Source organism: Myotis myotis, unplaced genomic scaffold (genome assembly GCF_014108235.1).
Source record: "Myotis myotis isolate mMyoMyo1 unplaced genomic scaffold, mMyoMyo1.p scaffold_m19_p_8, whole genome shotgun sequence".
Lineage (NCBI taxonomy): Eukaryota > Metazoa > Chordata > Mammalia > Chiroptera > Vespertilionidae > Myotis > Myotis myotis.
Window position 1 is genome coordinate 47,854,625 of NW_023416390.1, and position 25,811 is coordinate 47,880,435.

The following is a 25,811-nucleotide window of genomic DNA, read 5'->3' on the forward strand; positions in this document are numbered from 1 at the left end:
TTCTCTTATTTACATCATAGTGAAGTCAGTGGTACCGTCAGCTGCTAAAACAACAGCTGAAAGAAGAGCTCATTGACTCTTTTTCCATTTATAGACGGCACTACGGTTTAACACACTAGGAAAAACTCACAGCTGCTCCCTTATTTAAACAATAAGTGACTCATTTCTCTCTACACGTAACACCTAACATTTGAAAAGATTGAGTCAGATACAAACACCATGATAATGTTATTTGAGATTATTCCTTACTAGCTGACAATTTTATAGTCACTTTTGCTTGAAAAACTACTTAAACAATATTCCTGGTATCATTTGGTGACCTTATAAATTTTTCCAACAACCATTTTTCCCCTTAATATAGGTTTATCATATAACCCCACCCCATAAAATGTAGAAATCCTTTCCTATTTAAATAAAGTATTTTATAGCTTTAGTCATTGTTGTTTATTAGATGCAAATCAGCACTTGCTTGAACCTTATCTTAAATGTTTTTACATGCTTATTCCTTTCCCTCTAGACCAGCGGTTCTCAACCTGTGGGTCGAGACCCCTTTGGTGGTCGAATGACCCTTTCACAGGGGTCGCCTAAGACCATCCTGCATATCAGATATTTACATTACGATTCAAAACAGTAGCAACATTACAGTTATGAAGTAGCAACGAAAATAATTTTATGGTTGAGTCGCAACATAAGGAACTGTATTTAAAGGGCCAGAAGGTTGAGAACCACTGCTCTAGACTAAAGAGGGTTCCTTTGGCTAATTTCAATGATTTGACAAAGGTTCCTTATGACGTTTCTTTATACAAAGCAGTGGCAAAAAGCATTGAGGCCAGAGAAGTCACCACATCTTACCTAACCAAGAAATCAGAAAACTGATTTTTGAAAACTTCAAAGAAATTTCAATTAATACAAACAAGGATGAAGTCAATAAATGAACTATTTATTTATAAATTATTTAAAATTATTTACTTACAAAATAAAATGTGTTCTTGCCTAAACTATATTGAAATTATTTATAAAATTGCTCAAAACTTTACATAGGAGTTGATATATTCCAGAGTTAGCTACAATTTTTATAGACATGATTACTTAAAAATGACAAGTTTAAGGGTTATAATTTATATTAGAGTTGGCTTACATTGTAGCTATATGATAATATATTTAAAGCAGATTTTTATAATTAACAGTTGTAATTTGATTATTCCATAAGAATAGTCTTATTCTTTTAAATAATACTTTCAAAACATTAAGTGGTGCTGCATAAAGTTTTTATTAAACCCAATGTGATACATTCATTTACTATCCACAGACTAATAGTTTACAAGTATTAGGAACAAAATAGACATATTTACAAACCAGATACATTTTGATTACAGTTTCAAATATAATTTTTTAAAAAACTGATAGTAAAAGCCTAAATGAAATTTTCTTCAATCATTAAAAAACTCTTTCTTAAAAGCTTTTTCTGTAAATGTAAAAACGATTCCATGCCTTATAGAAGACAACTAGTATCTTTAATCTTGAGATATCTTTAAATAAAAATCCAGCTCAACTCAAGATCAACTCATTACTTCCCAAAGTCCCTGTAGGGTGAATCCATCCTTCAATTTCTCTATTGCAAGCCCCAGTTCTTCTGAAAATACAGGTTCACGATCTTGTTGCTTTTTGGGAGATAAGAGGATGAGATGGGAATAGAGAAGGTAGGCATAGAAGAGGGAAAAAACAAAAAATAGGTTTCACATAAGTTTGTGAATACTAAATGTTAGAAAATAGAAAGTATTTTTTTCACATGCTATAGGTAAAATATCCTTACCTTATTGCCATCAGCAAAATAAGCCTATAAGATAAAGAAAATTATATTTCACATATGTGACATAATATTATAATGGGTCAGTGAGCTAAGGAACAGGTAATTAATTTACAGAACAATTCTATGACAATATATTTTATATTCTGTTACTATGTGTCTAACGATTTTCTTAATTATCTTTACAATGCTGGTAGCAGAATTTGCTTTTTCAGTCCGTCATTATTAAGATCTTCAAGAGTTGTGCTTTAAAGTCTAAAAATTGTGCTTTGTTAAAAGATAAAAAGTATGTCTTAGAGAGTAGTGAAATATCATCCCTAATTTTTGTTTACAAGAAGATGCTGGCAAAACAAAACAAAGTAATCAGTCAGAAAATACATAGAGTTTAAGGTAATAGAAGTTTATAATTAAATATTTTATACTAATTTCAGTTTTGTTTAGAAATATATGTTCTCAGAGAACATGTCAGATTCTTAGACCACAATATAAAGTAAGCATTATTATTATTTTGACTATTAATTACATAATGCAAATTTAGAAACAGGAAAGTTTATTGTTAAAAATAGATATTCATTTTAAGATAAAATACCTATAAATTGAAAGTAATACCTATAAATAGAAAGTACAGATATTAAATTAATTTAATTAACTATATTTAGCATTTTCTATTATTCTAAAAGTATGGAAAACTTTTCACATATCTGAAATCTGAATAATTGTGTTCTCAAACTATTTCCCAGTTTGGTAATTAAAAAATATTTCCACACACACAAAACCCCTAACTTAAAAAAAAATTACACTCCAACTCATGTTTAAAATACTCTCAAAAGTCTCAAGTTCAATGGTATTTACATACTTAATCTATTATTTAATAAAACGTGACTCAGAATCACAAGAAATTGAGTAACTTCCTTTAGGATGCTTACCACAAAAGCGTCTGGGTGATCATCAGAGTCTATTTCTACATCATCTTGAATCTGTTCAACTGTCAGAGCTTCAAGAGGCTGTGGCTGAAAATCAGATGTTAAAATGCATTAAACAAACAAAAAAATGCATTAAAGAGACAATGTTAATTAAACAAATAATTTTAGTAAAATTTACTGAGAATTATAAATTTATAAGAGGATAACACAATTGTAAACTATTCAAGTCTTATAAAATTCATTGTATAACATATTCTATTAAAACTAACTTGGGTAATAAAATGAGTCAGTTAAACCTAAGCTTTTAAATCTGAAATTGATATCATCAAAAGAATTAAAATGACAAATTTACACATCCTCAATATGATATTCTAAAAGAAATCTTACAGATAGAATTCTAAAATAATACAGATATTCTAAAAGAAAAAACTCTCATTGAACTTTATCTGATTTTCTTTCATACAGTTAAACAAAACAAAGTTTCCTCCAAAATAATCATTAAGTAGAACCTGTGAAAAGTAAAAGAACTAAGCTTTGTAGGGAATATTATAAAAGGTAAAACATAATATAATACTTATACTTATGAACTTATTTTTCAAATACTGGAGTATCCTTGGTATATTAGGTACTATGCTAGTGCTACCAAGGGTTTAAAGTCCCTGACCTTAACCACGAAAGGCTTTTAATCTAGTGGAAGGTGGGGCAAAGGATAAAATATAATTACAAATAACTAAATATTAGGTTGAACCATCTGAAATTGCCATTTTTATTAGCTGAAAATGGTAAAATGTTACTAATATCTTTGGTTTAACATACAAAAGTAGCTGTAACAAAAGCATTATCTATTATAATCAAAGAGTTTGGAGAAAGCACAACTTCTGAATTGTGAATCCCAGAAATTTTCATGATGTAGAGGTCTTGATCTAGGGCTTTTAGGATGAGGATGATATTCATAAGGAGATTAGGGGAAAGGGTATTTCTGGCAGAGGGGATCAGCATCAGCAAAGGTGAAAAATCACAGGATGTGGCTGGAGAATGATGAATAACCCAGTATGGTCAGAATATAAGAATCCCATGAGACAGAAGGAACTAAGTAGGGTTCTAGTACTGAACAACACTAGGGAGCATCATTCACACTAAAGTTCATGTGAACAATGTTCTCTCGAGTTAACAGTGTGCATGTACAACCAGATACTGTGGCTGTGCAGCTAAGGTGAGAAAGGTAGACTGAAGTCTACTGAAATTCTTTAATATCAGCTCAAAAAATTTGGACTTTATTGATAGGTATTTGGTGGGGGAGGGCTGAGAGTAGAAGGGTATTGCTTGATAAGAGAGTAAACTGATTTCATATTCTGAGGTTAGCCTCAGTGTTTCAAGTTATGTTCAGAGCTGTGTGACTGTTACAAGTAATTTAACCTGTCTAAGGTCTCCTTAACTGTGGATGCAGGTGATAATATACTTCATAGTATTGTTGAGAGGATTAAATGAGATGATACATATAAAGTTCTTAGAGCAGTGAATGGCAAACATGTGTTCAACAACTGAATATTCACTAAGAATCTGTTCTGTACCAGTTGAGACTGCTGGAGATATAATGGTTAAAGAAAACAGATAAAAATCTTGACTTCATGGAGTTTATTTATAGCAGAAGAGACTGATTAGTGTTACCGAAAATAAAGTAAGCAAGCAGAATGAGGGACAAAAAAGTGACGGGAGTTGCCATTTTATTTATTTATTTGTTTGCTTATTTATTTAATGTTAATCCTCACCTGAGGATATTTTTTCCACTGACTTTTAGAGAGAGTGGAATAGAGAGGGAAAGACAGAGAGAAACATCTATGTGCGAGAAACACATCAATTGGTTGCCCCCTGCATGAGCCCTGATCAAGGCCCAGGCTGGGGAGGAGCCTGCAACCAAGGTATGTGCCCTTGACTGGAATCGAACCCGGGACCCTTTGATCCACTGAACCAAACTGGCTAGGGTGGAGTTGCCATTTTAGATGGATAGTCAGGGAAGACCTCCCTGGAGTGGTGGCTGTTCGAGTAGGGATTTACATGAGGTGACAGAGTGAGCTATTATGGTTGGCTATTATATGTACTGGGGCCAAAGAAGGGGGAAAGAGAGAAAGAATGGGTAGAACTAACAAGCCAAGTATCTCCCAGGTGCCAAACATTTTATAGATATGATCAATAACATTTTTATCAATAACTTTAAAAAGTATATATATATATATTATTGATTTCAGTGAGGAAGGGAGAGGGAGAGAGAAACATTAATGATGAGAGAGAATCATTGATCTGCTGCCTCATGCTCGCCCCATACTAGAAATTGAATTGAACTGTGACCTCCTGGTTCACAGGTCGATAGATACTCAACCACTGAGCCATGCCTGCCAGGCTATCAATAACTTTTTTTGTTGTTTAGGTAATCAGTAACTTTTTAAGAGAGATTATCTTCATTTTATTATTTTATTAAAATTTTGTTTGTTTGTTTTTTGTTAATCCTCACCCAAGGATTAATTTATTAATTTTCCATTAATTTTTTTTTAGAGAGAGTGGGAGAGGAGGAGACAGAGAGAGAAACTTTGATGTGAGAGAGACACATCGACTGTTGCCTCCCGCATGTGCCCCACCTGGGGCCAGGGATTGAGCCTGCAACTGAGGTATGTCCCCTTGACTAGAATAGAACCCGGACCCTTCAGTCCACAAGCCAATGTTCTTTCCTCTGAGCCAAACTGGCCGGGGTATTATCTTCATTTTATAATGAGAAAAACTGAAACTCAATTTGCCTAAGATCAAAAATAAATAGTGAAGTTAGGATTGAAGTTGGGTTTGTATGGAAAAAAGGAGATAGGAACAGGGAAGAGACTGGTATACTCCACTGAATGTATAAAATAAGATAATGGGGAAAAGCCCTGGCTGAGTAGCTTAGTTGGTTAGAGTGTTGTCCCGATATGCCAAGGTTGTGAGTTTGATCCCCAGTCAGAGCACATATAAGAATCAACCAATGAATGTATAAATGAGTGGAACAACTCAACGTTTTTCTCTCTCTAAAATAAACAAACAAATAAACAAATAAATAAAGGGGGGGGGAACTCCATGGTTTTGAGTATAGCCAACTTTGACAACGCTAAAAATAAGTAAGTAGTAAATAAATAAGTAAATCGGCAGGATGCTGCTTTTGAGAAAAACGCTGCCATTATAGGTATGCCGAATTTGAGATACTCTACCAAGTCTTAGTGTATTTTACTGACTTGGAAAATTATTTACCCTAATTTAATTACTAAGATAAACTTTTTAAAAAAATATATTTCTTTATTGATTTCAGAGGGAAGAAGGGAGAAGGAGAGACAGAAACATCAATGATGAGAGAGAACCATTGATCGGCTGCCTCCTGCATGCCCCCCACTGGGGATTGAGCCCGCAACCCAGGCATGTGCCCTTGGCCGGAATCGAACCTGGGACCCTTCAGTCCGAAGGCTGACGCTTTATCCACTGAGCCAAGCCGGCTAGGGCTAAGATAAACTTTTAAATGAGAAATTAATATAGATAATATATGTGATATGTGACATGGGTCAACATGCTGAGTACCGGTAGGGACACTGATGAAAGAGTGGATAACAAGGACACCAGCAATAGATATACAGTGAGGGCCCAATAAAACAGACAGCAAGGGAACCTGTGATGGAGTGGTCAGCGAGGGTACCAGTGAGAGAGCCTCTGGCAAGGGTACTGATAGAACACAGAGAGGGCGTCTCTAATGAAGTGGCTGGTGAGTGCACAGGGATAAGTCAGATGACAAGGGTCCTAGCTGGAGTAGCTGAAAGTAAAGCCAAAAGAGAACTGATGTACCTGGAGAGTCGAACTGGTGAGAAACCAGATATCATAGGGAGATAAAGAGTGAACATGTGGGGATAATATTAAAAATATTTCATAACTGGTCTTGCACAGGAACTGAGGAATAGGGATGGACACAGACCATATTAGTGGAGCAAACTCCTGCAGTTGCTATGCTGTAGGGCCTTGGAGGAAGAAAATGGTGTCTGTAAGGTTTGCCTGTGCTAATGGGAGGCTGAAGTAGAATAAAAACAAAGCTTACAGAGTGAGAGATTCTAGTCTGTCTACATCAAGGAGCCTTGCATATGGAGACTTCTCTGGATAGGCTGCTCACCGAGAAGGGCAGGAATTAAAGACGAAGCAGCCCGTGAGAAGACAGGTGGTGAGCACAGAGCAGAGTCTGTATAGTCGACCTTTTAAACATAGTTTAAAATTAAGTTGTACATAATGTATTTATATCTGAATTTTATAGATTGTGTGAAAACAATTCAGCAAACACTGTATTTCACACAGTGAACAAATTACCTTTTCTTCCATCTCATAATCTACTCCAAATATAGGACTGGCAGAATAGACTTTGTGAAGTGAATTTATTTCCTTAACTGATGCTTGTAGTTTTTCCACAGGATCTATTTTAAAGCCAAGAACATATCCTCCACTCTACAAGGAAAAATAATGAAAAAAAAAGAAACAAGCCAGAGAAATGTTATTTCAGGATATATACATGATAAATTTTAGCTATAATTGTCTTATTTCAGAGCATAATATGTAAGCTGATTTTTTAAAATAAAAATTTTATTATGAAAAACTTCAAACATAAACAAAAATAGAAAGAGTACAGTAAGCGTCCATGCAGCCATCATCCAGTGTACACAAATAACAAGGCATGGCCAATTCTTCTATCTGTAACCGTACCCTCCCCCAGATCTCCTCCCCTCACACACTCAGGATTATTTTAAAGCCTATCCAGATATCACATCATTTCATCTGTAAATATCAAACTTGATATTTCAAGTTTAAAGATACACTGTAGATTGTGATGGCCAAGGGAACTAAGTTTTTCTTATGCTAGACCTTGAAAAGGAATATACTATATATTAAAAGAGGTAAGGGGATGATCTACCTGAGGCTATCACCTTGAAGAATGAAAAATTTACTAGCTGGCCCGGCCAGGGTGGCTCAGTGGTTGATCGTCAACCTATGAACCAAGAGGTCACAGTTCAATTCCTGGTCAGGGCACATGCCCGGGTTGTGGGTTTGATCCCCAGTGTGGGGCATGCAGGAGGCAGCCAATCAATGATTCTCTCTCATCCTTGACGTTTCTCTCTCTCTCTCCCTCTTCTTTCCTCTCTGAAATCAATAAAAAATATTGTTAAAAAATTTGCTAGCTGTACGATATTGGGAAACTTTTATTATCTTTCTAAGCTTCAACTTTCTAACCATAAAATGGTTAACAAGTTGTTGTATTAAATAAAATGATATATATATATATATATATGACATTTTGTACAATTCCTAGAACACAGTAAGCACTCAATAAATGGCAGCTGACCAACAGGCCACAGGAAAGGAGTGAATATACATTCATATTTAAACTTAGAAATGAGAAGAGGAGTGATTTTACAAATAATAAATGTTTTATTTAAATGTATTTCTTTAAAAATCTGGTATAATGAGTATAGCAATTTATAATTAGATACAATATAATCTTTTGAGAGAATAAAGTCTCAAGTGTGTATGTGTGTATATCTGTAAATATCTGTGTTTCTCAAACATAGTCTTGTGAATCAATCAGATCTGAATTGAAACCTAGCCCTACCATTTACTAGTGAGAACATGGGCAAGGCTCCTAAATTCTCCAGGCCCCAGTTTCCTTGACTGTGAAATGGGGAAAGAATAGTAACCGTATCATAGAGTTGTGTAAAGATTGAAGTAATGCACGAAAAGTACAGTGACTTGACTCTGTCATTAAACATAATAATCATAATGATAGTAATGAGTATGCTTGTCCAACAAAGAAACATAACCAGGATTCTTCCTATGGGGACAATTACTGCGTGACTTCACACTCTTCATATAACTTCTTGTTATAGCTAAAATTCTTCTTGGATGTAAACTGGTTACAGTATAAATAAAATTAAAAGTAGACTGTCATATAGTTTTAAAAATCTATTGAAGATTAATAAAAATATTAAGTATCTTACCTGCTGAGAGCTTTCTATGACAAGAGCTAGCCCAAATTTTGAATCTCTAATCTTTATTGAACGCTAGATATAAAATGAAAAAGAAAAAAGATGCTGTTTTTATTATCTGATAGCAATGAATTTTTAGCATATTTTTCAACTTTCACAAAATATACCACTTTTCATAGTCTAAATAAAAGAATTCTTCTTCTTTCCTTCATTATACTCCCACAGAGATCTAGTAAAAAAAACTTGCACATTTGAAATAAGTGGCAAACTTATAAAGCAATATAAGGATGACATCTCTGAAATATGTACAAATTTCTCTGATTTCCTTGGAAGTCAGAAAATCTTTCTGGATATTTTGAACCAAAGGCTAGCAAACTTTTAGTTATGCAGAGCGAGAGTCTTTTGTGGCTCCTATGGCTGCTTTAGTTTTTAAAAGTTACATGTGCCTTCTGTTTCTTACATCACAGGTGGCTACTTTCTTAAAGAATCTCCGTTCCATTTGTTAAAAGAAAAAAACAAGTTGAGGGCATTCATCACTGGGCATCTAGGAAGGCTGGGATAGGTCAAATGTAGCTAACACCCACAGGTAAGCAGAACATGAAGATTAAGCTTGCCTAGCAGGTGTGAGAAGTGACATCAGTGGCCTAGGAGAAGGGAAGAGGGGAAAGCACAATGGCAGGCAGGACCTGTGGAGAGTGACACAAAAGGTACTTGGGTGGGGTTAGAGAGAAAAAGTGGAGGATCTACCATTAAGACCAGCAGACCGACAGACAGAGAAGGGTAGTCTGTGGTAGGTGATGGCATATTATACTTCCAGACAGACATTTGAGGTTGAAACAGAGAGAGAGAAGAAAGAGAGGAAGAGGGAGCAAGAGGTGAAATGCCTGGAGGGGCGGGAGGATAGGAGACTAGAGGGGGAAGGGAGACTGATTAAATGGTAATTGTTATGAAAACCTGGCCTTCTATCTAGACTCCTTCACACCCCACCAGTAGTGCACACAGTCCTGGTTTAGAACCATAAAACACTGGCACCTGGATTGTCAGTAGGTAAACTAACCCGGTAACTGTGGGTGACATAGCCCGCTAAGATGGAAACTGGCAAGGATATACATAGGAATGGGGTCAGGGCAATGGCAGAGGTGTTAAATGAGCTGAAGTTAGACTATGACTGCCTTAGTGACAGACTGTGATGATATCAGATTGCAAGCTGTTTGGGCCTGGCTGAATTTATCCAGAAGCCATACTGGCAACTGTTTTCTTAAAGAACAAAAAGCACCGTATTTGAAGAGCAGAAAGCACAGATTATTTACTACTCATCAATTATTCAGCATAATAGAGTTTAGGTTAGGCAAGCCAAAACACATGTAAATACAATATAGAATAGCAATGAACACCAGAAGCACCAATTTATCAAATACCTATGTGGCCTCTGTCACATCTTCCCAGCCATGATTATAAATTCTTGTATTTCGTTAGATGGCCAGAAATAATTTTCTTCCTATCAGAATTTATGATTTTCTGTTTAATGTGTTGCTTTTCACCACCTGACAGAAAGCTCCTTGATGGCAGGAACAGTTCTGGTTCATGATTTTTCTGATTGTATCTCTAGCATCTAGCACAGAGCAGCTTCTCAATATCAGGCAAATGAATGATTAGATATTTTAAAGTAACTCAGAAATCAAACAATTTAGCAAAAGATAGGCTTGAGAATATTTTCCAAAGAATCATCCTTCTCATAGGCCAAGCAGTCTCTTAAAAATGACATTTTCCAAATATACATACATTGTTTCTCCTCCATAAATATTTATTAATGAAACTGCTTAGTCTTAAGACTACTCTTATACTACATTAAAGGCAATTATCATAGAATAACTTCACAGGATTTTCATTAAGTATTTTTATGTTCCATCTAGTTTGCACTAGATTGTATATAAAATGAAATTCTTCAGTTTATTGTTTATTATTTGTTCCACCATTCCACATACTTATCATAACAGCAACAGCAGAGTAAAAAGAACCACTTTTATATTTTCCCAAAACAAATTGGTCTTAGATGTAGTTACTTATTTTGGATTTTAACAGCTTCAACTTAAGCTAAAACCATTATCATTAAAAACCATATTGAATTCTTTCACCAAAGCTGTATCAGAATACAGTGTAAACAGTTCATTCACAGAATGAATGATTTTATTCTGTCTTTAAAAGAGTTTGAACAGCACTCTCCCTCCAGGGAACACTCCCATGCCCTTCCCTCTCCTCTTTCCCTTCTCCTTTCCCCATAGGCACGAATCCCCTAACCTCTAAGGGACCCCTGAGACTTGCAACCAGGGGAGCGTGGGCAGCGGCAGCTTGTCCTGGGCTAACCCTGAACCTGTCTCCAAGGCCCCTTTTCTCTGACTTCTCAGTGAGCCAAAGCAGCCCAGTCTAGGCTCTCCTGCTACTTCTTCCCTAGTTTCACTGTCCTAAGTGTGTTTTTGCTTTGGTCAATAAATTCTTGCTTGCTTTTCTTTAAAAAAAAAAAAAAAGAAAAAGGAAAAAAAAAATGGTTTGAGCAGAGCCCTGGCTGGGTGGCTCAGTTGGTTGGAGTGTCATCCTGCACACCAAAAGAGGCAGGTTTAATCCTCAGCTGGAGTGCATACGGGAGGCAACTGATTGATGTTTCTCTCTCACATTGATGTTTTTCTCTCTCCCTCTCTCTATCCCTTCCTCTCTCTAGACATACCCTTGGTAGAGGATTTAAAAATAAAATATCCTTTCTGTTTGAGCAAAAAGTAGCAAGAAAGCCAAAATAAAGTGTATGGATTAGTATGCTGAACCCATGCCAAGGAACAACCATATACCTGCATCACAGAAAGGTTATGGAAAACTTTAGTAGCCAAACCCCTTTGAATGGAATCTAAGAAACACACATCTTCATCTGTATGAAAACTAAGTTTTAGAATCCAGTATATTTCTTTCCTAATAGCAAGTTGTAATGGTGCTGTTTCCCTTGACTATAAGTACAATTGGATCTTTTCTATGTTGAAATAGTAAATTATTAACATTTTAAAAGTATGCTCTTAGTTAAACTGCTGCCACTTAAAAAGGCAGAAAGATAACTCATCTAATCCCCAAAATCCTCTTAACTGTTGAACAAAAATTAATTATTCTGCATTAAAATGAGGTCATCAAAATGCATCATGCACTTACAATTTGCAGATATGGTATACTGACGTTAAAACTGTCATTCATATTTGCATGCCACACAATTCTCACATTGGTAATAAAAAAGGTTCCTAAATTTCCCTATAAAGGAGAGTAATGAGAGATACATCAATGATCATTTGGTTAAATACTTATTCTTTATTTTCTAAACACCAGAATAACTCTCATGATCAGAGCAACAGCAAATACCAGAACTGATTACAGGAATTATGGAGTACAGTTAGATTACTGAGATCATGGCTCTGGAGTTAGATAATCATTACATTATCAGTACTTACCAGCTGTCTGACCCAGGGGCAAATTTCTTTTTGATGCATTGTATGAAATGTAAAATGAATATCTGATTAAATAACCTATGTAAATAAAGCCCATAGCACAGTGTCTGGCACACAGTAAACGCTATCAAGTGCTGGATCTTATTATGACTATTATTCAAAACCTGGGATAAGTCAAGGCAAGGGAGTTGTGGTGCCAAAGAGACAAAACACAGGTGCTAACCCTCATTAGTCCACAAGAGCTATACTGTGGCTCTTCCACACTAACTACAGATCAAACTATAGTTGTAGGGCCCCTCAAAATCTTTCATAATTATCCTAATATAGTAACTAAGTGCCCTAAAAAATCTGCAAGACCTAATAACATGGCACCAAAATTATCTGCCTCTATCATTTTCCACCTCCTCCCCACCACATACACTAGAACAGTGATGGCGAACCTATGACACGAGTGTCAGAGGTGACACGCGAACTCATTTTTTTGGTTGATTTTTCTTTGTTAAATGGCATTTAAATATATAAAATAAATATCAAAAATATAAGTCTTTGTTTTACTATGGTTGCAAATATCAAAAAATTTCTATATGTGACACGGCACCAGAGTTAAGTTAGGGTTTTTCAAAATGCTGACACGCCGAGCTCAAAAGGTTCGCCATCACTGCACTAGAAGAATTTTCTTTATTTTATACTTTGAGGTTGCACATAAAACATTTACTAACAAACCCAAAACTTAAAAAGCCTTTTCCTGGAATGACCAAGTTTGAAACAGCAAAAAAGATCACCTATTTCCCAATTATAATGAAATTAATAAAATATATAGAAGTATTCTCCCCTCCACTCTTATCTTGTAAAAAACTATCATACAAAAAAATTTACTCACTATTATTCCCAGACCAAGTCTCATTAAACAATACTAAACTTTGCTGACTCCTGGTGAAAAGTAGTTAGTCAGATGGGGAATGTATATCTCCTATAGAACCTTTATCATAGTTTAAAACTAGAACTTTTCAAATGAGCAAAGTTTATTTACAATTTATGATTCAATGTTTATTTTAGCAAGATGCTCATCATTCAAATGCTATAGCTTTACCACAGTGGTTGTCAGTGTAACCTAGGTTGTAACACACCATAAACTGGAAACTATTCTTAGTAAGAGACAAATTTTTCTCTAGAAATTAATGTTATTTATTCCAACTATCAGTTGCTTACATGTTTCAACTAGTAATAATTTCAAGAGTAAAGGAAAAGTTACAATAATGGATACAGGAGTCACCAAATGAATTATATATTTAATTCCATAAAGACCAGATTTAAAAACTTCTGTGATGGTCCAACCCCTAGCTCTCCTCCATTAGTACAGGTTATCAAGATGCGGAGTGCAGGGTAGTAGCATCGGGGGAAGATCATGGCTCTGGGCTGAACCAGGTATGTGAGGTCACTTGATTCTTAAGGGCCTGAGTTTTACAACGATAAGTGAGGAGAGGCTAAACTAGAGATGATCTGAGGTCCATTCCAGCTCTAAATGCAATGCAGGGCAAATGTTAAACAGGACAAAACCATAAAAATATGAAAATTATATTATTTTATATGAAGAGTTATAATGTTAACTTATTAAGAGGTATGATGCTAATTTTAACAGTTAAATGAATATATAAACTTAATGATAAATGGAAAAATGATTATCAAGGCACTGATCCAAAAGATTCATTAGTTTTTTGTACAATACCTGATCACTGGATAAATTCCATACTCCATTGATTTTATCATATACATGTTCTTGTGGTAATAACCTTAGTTCCTTATTTTGAATTAGTGCACTTCTCAATTTAAAATCACGATACATTTTAGAAGTTTCATATGCTCTATAAAAGAGAACAAACAAGAGGCTAACCCAAACTGAAAATACAGTTTTCTTTCTTTATGTTAAAATATACAATTGTTAGTACCTATATACATCACTCAAGTAATTATTACAGTAAATTGAAATTTTTTTCTTTTCAGCAAGTTTTGGTGATTATAGTCTTTTGTAGATTTTGTCATTTTAGTGTAGCACTTACATATTTTATCTCAGTAAACTATTTTTTAGATGTCTAATTTTAAGGCACTACTTATCACACAGCACAATGAGAGGGCACAGATTTTCTCTCAAACTGAGAAACAATGCTTCTATATAATAGACATGAAAATTATTTTTTCTATCAAAATGCTCCCCTTCATTTGTTTTAGTCAAAGGCACCATTATTCTTTTTCTCACTATAACCTGAAGAAATTATGCTCACACTTACCTCTACATAGAGAATTAGAATGAATCTGTACCAATTCCAAAAGTAACCCTAGGACAGAGTCTAGGACAGACAGTGTGTGTACCTGTGTGTGTGTATAAAATCTCTATAATTTTGTTTTCTTTCCATGTCTCTATATTAATAAATAATAAATACAGAAGAAAATTTGTAACTTTTTAAATGTAAACTGTAATTGAAAAATAAAATTTTAAAAAGTTACAAATTGACTTATTAAAAAAAAAGAAGTTGGCCCTGGCAGGGTAGCTTCCTTGCGAGTTTGATCCCCAGTCAGGGCACATACAAGAATCAACCAATGAATGCATAAATAAGTGGAACAACAAAAATCTCTCTCTCTCTAAAAGTCAATCAATAAAATAAAAAAAAGAAGTCAGATATAAAAGACCACATTATATGATTCCATTTATATGTAATGTCAAGAATAGGCAAATCCATAGAGACATAATGTAAATTAGTGGTTGCCCTGGCAGTTTCTTTTTGGGGTGATGGAAATATTCTGGAATTGGGCAGTGATGATATCTTGTGAATATACCAAAACTACCAAAGTGTGAACTTTAAAGTAATACATTTTATGTTATATGAATTATATATGTAAAAAACACACACAAAAAACAAAACACTAAAACACTGTGTAGATTTAAACAATCAACAAAATTAAAAACTAACAAACTAGGAAACTAAGAAATACATTTGCAATAATATGGCTGATAGAGACATAATTAAGAAATTTACAATAGAAAGCTATAAATAAGCAAAAAAAGAAAAATTTCAGCATTACTAGTAATAAAAGAAGCGCAAATTAAAACAATGGTATTTATGTGTGTATAAATTTGTATATATATTTATTTTGCTGTCATCATAGTCAAGCTTTTAAAAAAAATAATAGCACGTAGGATAAAAAAAATAAAAAAGAGGTGCCCTGGCCAGTTTGGCTCAGTGGATAGAGTGTCCGGCCTGCGGACTGAAGGGTCCCTGGATGTGTTCAGGGGCACATGTCCAAGTTATGGGCTCGATCAATGGTTCTCTCTCATCATTGATGTTTCTATCTCTCTCTCCCTTTCCCTTCCTCTCTGAAATCAATAAAGAGCATGAGATAAATATTTAAGAATAAGTGATTTATCAAAAAAAAGAAAAAAAGAGCTGAAATAGTGAAAAGAGAAGAATTTGGCAAACAAATAAAAATCCCAAAACAACCACAAAGCAAAACAACAACAAAACTCTTTGGGGAAAACACCCAGACATATTTTCTATTATTAGAAGAATAATCTTTTAAAATCATTAATTAAATTATATAACCTTGTTATTTACATTGAATGAATTTTCTATTTCCTTGTAACGACGTTTGTAGCTAATAGAATCTTCAGTAAATTTTTTTTTTAATGAATCTTCAATAGTCATATGTGCTTTATAAATACCTTCAAAGTGTTTATTAAATGATAATACAATGTATTCTAAATATCTTCAGGATATTTGCAATAGAGCTTGGAGGAAGATAGCACCACACTTCTAAACTTTATTCTCTAAACCTTTATAACATAGAATTATTATAAAAATATTCAATAATCCACAAAGTATTACCATACCTGTGTACTGCAATCACAGAAGTAAAAAGTCTAGGACTTCCAGGAATCAAATTTGTAAATATAAACTCAAAACGAGTACTGTTACATTTTGTTAGTATATAAAGAGCTTCAGTTTGGCCTCGTAATTTCTGTAAGGACAAATTTATTCAAAAGTTCAGATTTTAAAAGCAATTTCTCACAGTGAAAACAAACACCAACCTCAAATATCTCATGTTTCTGCACTATACATATATTTCAATAAGGTTTTTCAGACTTACAGAGTTAGCAGTCCTTGTTGTAATATTCAGTATGCAGTTGTAGCCGATAGCTAAAATTCAAAAGCAACGAATTTAAAGAATGGAATAACAATAAACTGAGAAAAAATTTATATACAGAACTTTTAAGTTTTTTTTATTTTTATTGCTTAAAGTATTAGAAAGAGTGTTACATATGTCTCCTTTCCTCACCCCCCCCCACCCCTCGACATTCCCCTGGCCTCCCCTACCCCCCAGTGTCTTATGTCCACTGGTTATGCTTATATGCATGCATACAAGTCCTTTGGTTGATCTCTTACCCACCCCCCTCTTGCCCTCCCACCCTCCCCGGCCTTCCCGCTGTAGTTTGACAGTCTTCAGAACTTTTAAGTTTTAAAAAATTAAATGTAAAAATATAGCTTTTAAACATTTTCATGAAACAACTATAAATTTAAGTTAAATAATGAAAAGAAATCGAAAGTCAATTCTGCCTCTTTGAAAAAACACATTCATAACATGGGACAAAGAAAATTTGCTTCTCTAAAATGTACACAGTATTGGTTTACTGAAAATCTTAGCATAACTACATTAAGAAAAAATGTCTAGCTGCATAATCTAAAATAGGTGTTTTTGTTTGTTTGTTTGTTTATTTTAAAATTGATTTCAGAGAGAGAAAGGGAGAGGGAGAAAGAGAAACATCAATGATGAGAGAGAATCATTGATCGGCTGCTTCCTGCATGCCCCCTTCTGGGGATCAAGCCTGCAACCTGGGCATGTGCCCTTGATCCGAATCAGACCCGGGACCCTTCAGTCCACAGGCTGATGCGTCATCCACTGAGCCAAACCAGCTAGGGCTAAAATAGTTTTTTAAAGTAAGTTAAACAAAATTTAACACAATGAAAGTTTGTACTTTTCTATTACAATTTAGATTTCCCTTTTTAGGGATTATTTGAAACAGGTCATTAACAAGTTGTCAAAGATAAACAAAAAACAAACAAAATCATTCAATGTAAGAGTACTAATCTCCTATATGTCCAGGAGATAAACTGGACTGAAAAAACATCTTTTAAATTTTGATGCAGTCAGTGGTTAGTCAAGGATTTCTGAAACTTTTATCAGTTTAAAGTTTTTGCCCTGGCCAGGTGGCTCAGTTGATTGGAGTGCTGGATTGGGGTGTTGTCTTGTGCACCAAAAAGGTTGTGGGTTCGATTCCCATCAGGGCACATACATGGTTGTGTGTTCAATCCCTGGTCGGGGTGAGTACAGGAGGCAACCAATCGATGTTTCTTTCTCACATTGATACTTCTCTCTCTCTCGCTCTCGCTCTCTCTCTCTTCTTCCCTCCCTCCCTTCTAGTTCCTCTCTCTCTAAAAGTCAATAAAAACATTTCCTTGGGCCCTAATCAGTTTGGATAGAGTGTTAGCCCTCAGACTGAAGGGTTCTGGATTTGATTCTGGTCAAGGGCATGTACCTTGGTTGAGGGATCATCTCCAGTGGGGGCGTGCAGGAGGCAGCTGATCAATCTTTCTCTCTCACTGATGTTTCTTACTCTCTATCCCTCTCCCTTCCTCTCAGTAAAATCAATAAAATATATTTAAAAAACACACAAATGTAGAGGGCCGCCAGGGAGGCACCTAGGCATTTTCTTATAATTATTGTCAGCTGAATTCAGAGCTTAGGCAGAGCCACGCCCTGGGAACATGCTTCCCCAATAAGGCTGGACATGTTAATCAGGCAGGGGCGGAACTAGATAGGTAAATCTAGGCCTTTAAGATAAACCTGCTGCGTGGCTCAGCCTGCTTTTTGCCGCCTCTCCATCAGAGAGGATGGCGCCCACCTGGCCACAGCTTAAAATCTATTTCTGCGTCCTGGTCTTTCTTTAATTTCTTAATCCCCAGCTCCTCCACTCAGCAAATGGACTGTTTCCTTTTCCATGCGGGACGTGGAAAAGAGAGAAACAGCCCCCCACACACAAACATATCCTTGGGTTGAGGATTAAATAAATAAATAAATAAATAAATAAATAAATAAATATAGTTTTCCACATATTTTATAGTATAGCTTTTTCGGTATCAAAAGCCACTGGGCAAGTTCACTTGACAAAGTATTTTTTGTTGTTGTCTAGTGTTATCTAATGAAGATACTTACAAAGATTGACTCTTGGTAATGCCAAAGAATGCCAGATAATTCTTAAATTTGTTACTAAGAGTCTACCTAAAAGCAAACAAAAAAATAGGTTACCTTAAGTAAGAGCTTATTTTTGCAATACAAAATAAGGTAGACATGAAACTAATGGCTCAGTATCAGCAGCTCCAAGGGGAAAAAAAAGTCAAGTAAATCTGAGCATGGTAAACTACCTTAGAGATTTATAATACAATTAGCATATTATGATAGCTTTGAGAAACCCTAAAATAATAAAACTCTCTTAACTTTGTTTAACACAACATTTCTTCAACAAATTATAACCATAGAACTCTTCTATGAGTAATCTATAGCTAGGTCATACTCCTTCCTCCCTGAAAACCCCTAGAATATCTAAAATCAGACTAAACCTGTATGAATGTTGGGGTGAGAGGGGATAGGAGATTCCAAAAATAAAGGAAGGTGTCCTCAAGAGAAGCTGCAGAACATTACATGGTATGCTTGACAAATGATAAGTGACCCAGCCTGGCTAGAGTGGAAGGTTCACACAAGATCATGGAAGAGTAGACATTGCATCTATCAATCGGGGTCAAACAGAAAACAGATGGCACACTCAAATTAGAATAATTGAGGTTTCTATACAAAGGATTTATTACAAAGGTACGGGTGGGTTGTCAGGAACCATAAGTGAAATAGCAGATCTGTACCACCCAGGCCCAGAGGGACAAGGATAGGGAGCAGTTTACCAAATGAAGGAACAAGGTTTTAAAGAGCCAAATGTTGAGAGGAAAGAATGTGGGGAATAAACACCCAGACTGCACTCTCCTGCCTCCCTTTGATCTTCTGCCTTGGCTCTTCCACCAGAAGCTAGAGTGCACAGGAGGCCTTTGATGTAGTCTACACAGTTTCTCAGGAGAAAAGAGAAAGGGTGGAGAAGGTGCTGAGTCTGGAGGGACAAATGGAGGACAGTAGTGCATGCAAGAAAGGTTGTTTTCGGACAAAGAGTTTGCCTTATAAAACCAGTGACCAACTCGGATTATCTGTTTTTCTATTCTTGGTACATCGCCTACAAGTCTCCGGCATTCTTATGTTGCCTTTGTCCTGCTAAAGGACCCCATCGTACAAATCCAAACCCAGTATTCCAAGCATGGACTTTTCTCCCTATCTTCCCAAACACAAAAATAGAATTCTCCCTGTTTCTCTTAATCTCCCAAACACTGAAACATGGCTGTTTCATTCTCATATAGCTTCAGTGCGTAAAGCTAATCTGATAATTCCATGTCAGAACACTTGCAGTTGAAGTGGATTAAATGTGCTAATCTTTTGGGATATTTATAGTTTTAACATGGGGCTTCTGAACTTGAGAGTGACTTAGCTTGGTCATTTTCACATTTCTGGAAAGGAGGGGAAAGAGATAGCTAGAAGGCAGGATTCTTCTCCCCTCCCCCCTTTTAAAAAATCCTCACTCGAAAATATGTTTTTTTAAAAATTGATTTTACTGAAGGAGGAAAGAGGAGAGAGAGAGAGAGAAACATTGATTGGTTGCCTCCTGTACTCACTCCAACCGGGGATCAAACCCACAACCTAGATACTAGTATGTGTCCTGACCTGGTATCAAACCCTCATCCTCTTGGTGTACAGGATGATGCCCGAACAACTGAGCTACCTGGGCCCCTTCCTTTTTTTTTACTTTCTTATTAGCCAGAAGCTCTGTACACTCCTGTAAAATTCCATTTTCTGAGCAATTGTTTCTGAGGTGCGTTATTTTTATTCATAGTAAGATTTCTGGCCAGGAAGATGTTTTTTCCTCCCTACCTCAAAGTGCTAGTGTAGGGTACTGCACTCAGTGAGTACCCTTAGTCTTTGTTTGGACTAGTGGATGGAATGTCATATCAGAACTCCTGCCAATCTGTATGAGACCAAAACTTTCTCCTGGCTTCCTTAAGTTAATTCAGGTGTTTTCAAGATCTGACCATCTAGACTCCAGATTCTAGAGATTATTATTCCATCCCCAAAGGCACACACTAAGACTTCTTGTTTGCTACTAAGTCTTGACACTCATTCTCACCTGGTCTTGGCATTTACTAGGAAGCATTTCAGAAATGTGATCTAAGCACTCCTTTAATGATGGGCTCTAGCTACTGACAGGATCCACCTGTAGCTGGTGATGATGCTAGGTTCTCACAGAGAAGAAAGGCTCATAAATGAACCTGCTGTTCACATGCCATCCCAGAACAGACCAGAAGAAAGGCTCAGAGAGGAATCAGCCACTCAAATGCTGCAGTGAGCATGTTATACCAGTAAGGGCTACTGTTCTATCTCTAGGATTTACTGATCCTTCTTACGTGAATGAGGTCTGCTCCTTTTCCTCACTTTTTCTCTTCAATAAGAGGTTTATGTCCCACCCTACTAAATCTCCTCTCCCCCCAAAGATCTTTTTAGATACACTAAGCTTCCCACTCCTTATTTCCTATTTTTATCTTGAAGAACAGTAAGTGATGCATCTAACACCTACTGACCACTGGTCATTGGCTCCATACAGCTGCTTGGGAAAATTTGTTTTGGAGGGACTCAAGAGTCCAGCCCTGTTGCTCCTCAGTGACATGCACAGACGTCTCACAGTATTTTCTGTCCTTAACCTATAACTAGACTTCATAATACGGCATTGAATTTGCTCTCCACATGTCCATCTCTAGGTGTCATTAGGGATTGTGCATTACTCTTGGATTTCTTAAAAGGAAGCATAGCTCCATGTAGCACAGCTATGACCTATTATGTTCCACTACCCCATATTCTTTTTTGGGGGGAGGCAAATCCAAAAGTCAGAACTATCCCATGACCCTTGCAAACAGAGCTCCTGGACTTTTAACAGCTACATTGGATGAAGCTGATGTCAGAATCAGGGCTTACTGAAGGACCAGAGTTCTGAGGGAAGAACCTGTATTCCCTGGCTACAGGTTTAATACCTACCCTTTCTTCCATTTCAGTCTAAGAAAAGTCTTATGTGGATTTAATGCTCCCACTCTCAGAATTACATACAATGCATTTCATATCTTATTCTCCATCTAATATAAACCAGAAATATAAAATGTATTAGATAATATACTCACCTCTATCTCCATTATTTCCTTTGGTGTCTTCAATTGAATCTAAACAATCAATAAGGACTTCTCCAGGTCTTGTTTTCATTTGTCTAAAATAAATATAAATACTTTAATTTTAAAGCTACAATACACCCACTTAAATCTAGTTAGGGAGAAAAAAGACATATATATACCTATAAAACAGCCAATAGTATAAAGGATACAGTACCAAATGCTCATGCATTCAAAACTCCAAGAACCTGGAGATAAGTGTGACTGGAATGACCAGGACATGTAGAGCAGCCGGAACTAGAAAGAGAGGTAGGACTTGGAGGGGAAGGAAAGGGGAAAGAGAGAGAAGGAAGAGAGGGAGAGAGGCATAGGAATAAGAAATGATAAGGGAATGTGAGGAAACTGGTCTGGCTGGAGAAGAAGGTCCATACTGAGAGGTAGTGAGAAATATAGTTGGGTTAGGAGGTAAGAACTAGATTACGGAGAACCGGAGAACCATAAATGCTAGTCAGTTAGGAATGCGCCTTATCCTGTGGGCAGTGGAGAACCCCCAGAGGTTTCTGAACAGAGGAAAGTATGGAAGGAAAGCAAAGCATCATCAGGACTTTGTAAACAATTAGAAACAGGAGACAAAAGAAAGTAATGAAGAATGGTTTGCTGATAGAATGCACTCCAGTATATCAAAGAAAACAACAAAAACAAAACCTAGCAAATATGTAGGAGAGTCTTCTAAGACGTTCTCCATAGAACCAACTCAATTACATACTGAAAACACAGATATGGTCATGTCACTTCCCTGCTTCAGTCTTCCCTGTCACCCGACTGCCTGGAAAACGAAGTCCAAAATCCCCAGTTGAACATTTCACAATCGGACTAACCTATTTTTCTATTTGTACTAACCTCCACCCTCTACCTGCCAGACATTGCCTTCTCGCCAATGAAGCTTATACTTCCAAGACTCTGCCTTTTCCCTCCCCATGGAATACTTTCCTCCTGTTTTCCTTGACTAGGCTCTGACCATTTTTCAGAGCTCAATTCAAATATTCTTTCTTTTTTGAGGTCTTCCCCAGGCAGAATCAACTATTCTGTTTCTACAGTTCCCCAACTCTTTGCTCATGTTTTTTGGATAGTTTTTATCACATTTAAAAAAAGAGTTGTCAATGTATATCTCCTGCACTAGAATGGGGGTAGGGATGGGAAATAATTTCCTATTATTTTGTATCTAGCTACTAGCACAGTAACCAGAACATAGCAAACATTTGTTAAATGTTTAATAACTAAAAATATTCACGAAATGGATGTTTTCTTGGACCAGGAATCCCCCAAGAATAACAGAAAAAGTCATAGAATGTGTGCAATATGTAACTATGGTTTATAATTTCATAAATTCTCTTCCCTTTTAACTCCTTAAAGGTTTTCTAAGATCATTCTAGTATTACATATTTAGTCACGAATACGGTAAGTCTTGAAAGTTAACATTTCATTTTTCCATCTAATTAGGTTCTGTTCATGGTAAGGAATCATAAGTGGCTAATAAGTCCCACGCCATTAACCCAAGAACCTTAGCTTTACTGTTTTCCAACATTTAATATCCAAATGGGCATTTTTCCTGGGCTTTTTTGGGCAAGAGATTTCTAACTCTTCTCTCTTTAAAGCATGACATCTTCCAAAAACTTCTGTTTGAGAGGCTCCGAAAGGGGCTCCTTCTTCCTATTGGCGATTTAGATGAACAGTTAGACGGAGGCTTACTCCGGAAATAAAGTTTGCGCGGTGAGGAGTTTTGGGGGATGCTTACTTACGCCCACCCCCTCATTGTACTGAGAAGCCTCAAGCACTGGACGGCAGTCATTTATCCAAGGGTTCGCAACGTGTGTCGTTATTCTAGGCCTAGTTCCCGAACCCGTTTCCCGCGTCCCTGCCCTCTTCCTCCCACCACCCCAAACGGCCACCCCAGGCTCGCGCGGGTGTACTGGACGCCGGGTCCTGCGTGGTGCCCGCGGCGCTGGGGCTCAGGCGCCCTAGGTCCCCGGGCCAGGCATCGCGCGGGCCCGAAACCGTGTCGTTTAGACGCGTTTGGCTGTCACGCCGGCCCCGGCAGCGCCGCCGTGTCCGGCCGATGCAGGGTTCCCCGAGGTGCCCACCACAGGCTTACACCCGCTGGCACCCTCGCCCGGGCCGCAGCTGTGGGGGTGCAGGCTCCGCCCGCTGGCCCGGAACGTGCCGCGGCGCCCTCGGGGCCCCAGGCCGCTGTGGAATATCCGCGACTCACTGCGGGGACACGTCGAAGCGGACGTCCCGGTCCTCCCAAAGCGCGTCCAGCACCGACATGGTGACCGAGGCCCGCGGCGGGCCCGCTCCACAGAGGTGGAGGCCGAGCGGCGTCTCGCCGGCTCCAAGGCAACGGGACGCCTCTGTCGCTACGTCTACGGCGGGCCCCGAGGCCCAAGCTTCGCTGAGGCGGGCGCGCGCTTTCCCCGCCCCGTCGCGTCCTTAAGCGGATTGGAGGCTCCAGGCAGGGTTCCGGGGCTCAGGCTCGCCAAGCTGGCCCCGGGCCCAGGAGGGGGTGCTTGGCCTCGGAATGACCGTCCTGGCTTCCAAACACACATGCTTAGGCCTTCCCCCTCACCCCCGTTTCTCTACACTGTCAAAAGTGTAGCCTTAAAACTCTAAGTTCCCTTCCTGGCCCCGCTGGGATCTGGCCCTGCCATCCTCTAGGGCAGGGGTTCTCAACCTTGGCTGCACATTAGAATCAGCTGGGGATCTTTTTAAAATCCCGATTTCTGGGCCTCCTCCTCCGGAAATTCTGTTTCTTTGTTACTAATGTTGTGAAGGAGGCCCAGAAATCGGGATTTTAAAAAGATTCCCAGGTGATTCTAATGTGCAGCCACGGTTGAGAACCACTGCTCTAGGACCTCATGCCACTTTCGCTCCTTGTGCCTGCCCTCCAGCCAGGCAGGGCTCAGAGCCTTTGGAGGCCCCCTTTCTGTCTGGAACTCACTTTCCTCAGATCTCAGCATGGCCCGCCCTCTGTCGCTTAGGCCTCAGCTCAAATGTCCACTGAGGGGCCCCTGATCCTCCCTCCACTTACTGTGAGCATCCCGAGGACCCGGCCTGACCCATCTAGTTACTTTGCACAGTGCCCAGCCCAGTGCAGGCACTCAAGAAATACTTTTTGAATAAATCAATGTGCGTTCCTTCCCTCAATTCATGATTTTTTTCTTTTCCTTCTTTTTTTTTTTTGAGTTTAGACATTTAATTATGCATATTCCTTTTACATGAATTCCAAAGAATGGAACATGAGCCTATTTTCCCACCCTGGGTTTCTACCCCATCTTGTTTGCTTGCTAGTTGTTTGTTTCCATCGATTTCAGAGAAGAAGGGAGAGGGAGAGAGAGAGAGAGAAACATCAGCGATGAGAAAGAATTACTGATCAGCTGCCTCCGGTATGACCCACAGGGGCGATTGAACCTGTAACCTGGGAACATGCCTTTACAGGAATCAAACTGTGACCTCCTGGTTCTTAGGTTGACGCTCAACCAATGAGCCATGCCAGCAGGGCCTAGCTGTGTTTTCTGACCCATCAAGGGTCTAATCCAACATTAGCCCAGATGGATGTCAGAATTGTTATATGCCAGTGGATCCTTTTTACCTTTCAATTGGCCTCCCCTCCCCCTTTTAATGTTTTTTTAATTTTTATTTTAGAGAGAGAGGAAAAGAGAGGGAGAGGGAGACATCTATTTGTTTTTCCACTTATTTATGCATTCATTGATTAATTCTTGTTTATACCCTGATCAGGAATCAAACCCACAACCTTGGCATATGGGGACTATGAAGGTTGGAGTGAAGTTGGAGTGGGTGGAGAATGTGTAATCGTTTCTCTAGAACAATAGTGACATCTGGTGGCAAATTCTTGTACTAGACTACATTAAACGGTGGGTGTGGATTCCCTATTTGAAGGCAAAAAGTACTGTTAACCATTAATCAGACCTGATTTTTAAAAAAATATTTTATTGATTTTTTACAGAAAGGAAGGGAGAGGGATAGAGAGAGTCAGAAACATCGATGAAAGAGAAATCTCTATCAGCTGCCTCCTGCACACTCCCCACTGGGTATGTGCCCGCAACCAAGGTACATGCCCTTGACCGGAATCGGACCTGGGACCCTTGAGTCCACAGGCTGACGCTCTATCCACTGAGCCAAACCGGTCAGGGCCAGACCTG

General features: G+C 37.7%; 1 protein-coding gene across 2 annotated transcripts; it reads right to left on the reverse strand.

The window, feature by feature from the left end:
• Positions 1–1,246: 1,246 nt before the first annotated feature.
• On the reverse strand, positions 1,247–24,019 carry BBS5 (Bardet-Biedl syndrome 5). Of its 2 annotated transcripts, XM_036320458.1 has the most exons (12): positions 23,861–24,019; positions 21,607–21,689; positions 18,503–18,568; positions 16,379–16,428; positions 16,122–16,249; positions 13,965–14,100; positions 11,949–12,044; positions 8,772–8,834; positions 7,093–7,227; positions 2,734–2,817; positions 1,814–1,837; positions 1,247–1,661 (listed from the first exon to the last, which is right to left on the reverse strand). In XM_036320458.1, exons 1-12 carry the CDS (start codon positions 23,917–23,919, stop codon positions 1,560–1,562), a joined length of 1,026 nt encoding a protein of 341 aa, XP_036176351.1. In that variant the 5' UTR covers positions 23,920–24,019; the 3' UTR covers positions 1,247–1,559. The 2 variants fall into 2 exon arrangements, with proteins under 2 accessions (XP_036176351.1, XP_036176352.1); XM_036320459.1 differs by lacking the exon at positions 11,949–12,044.
• Positions 24,020–25,811: the final 1,792 nt, after the last annotated feature.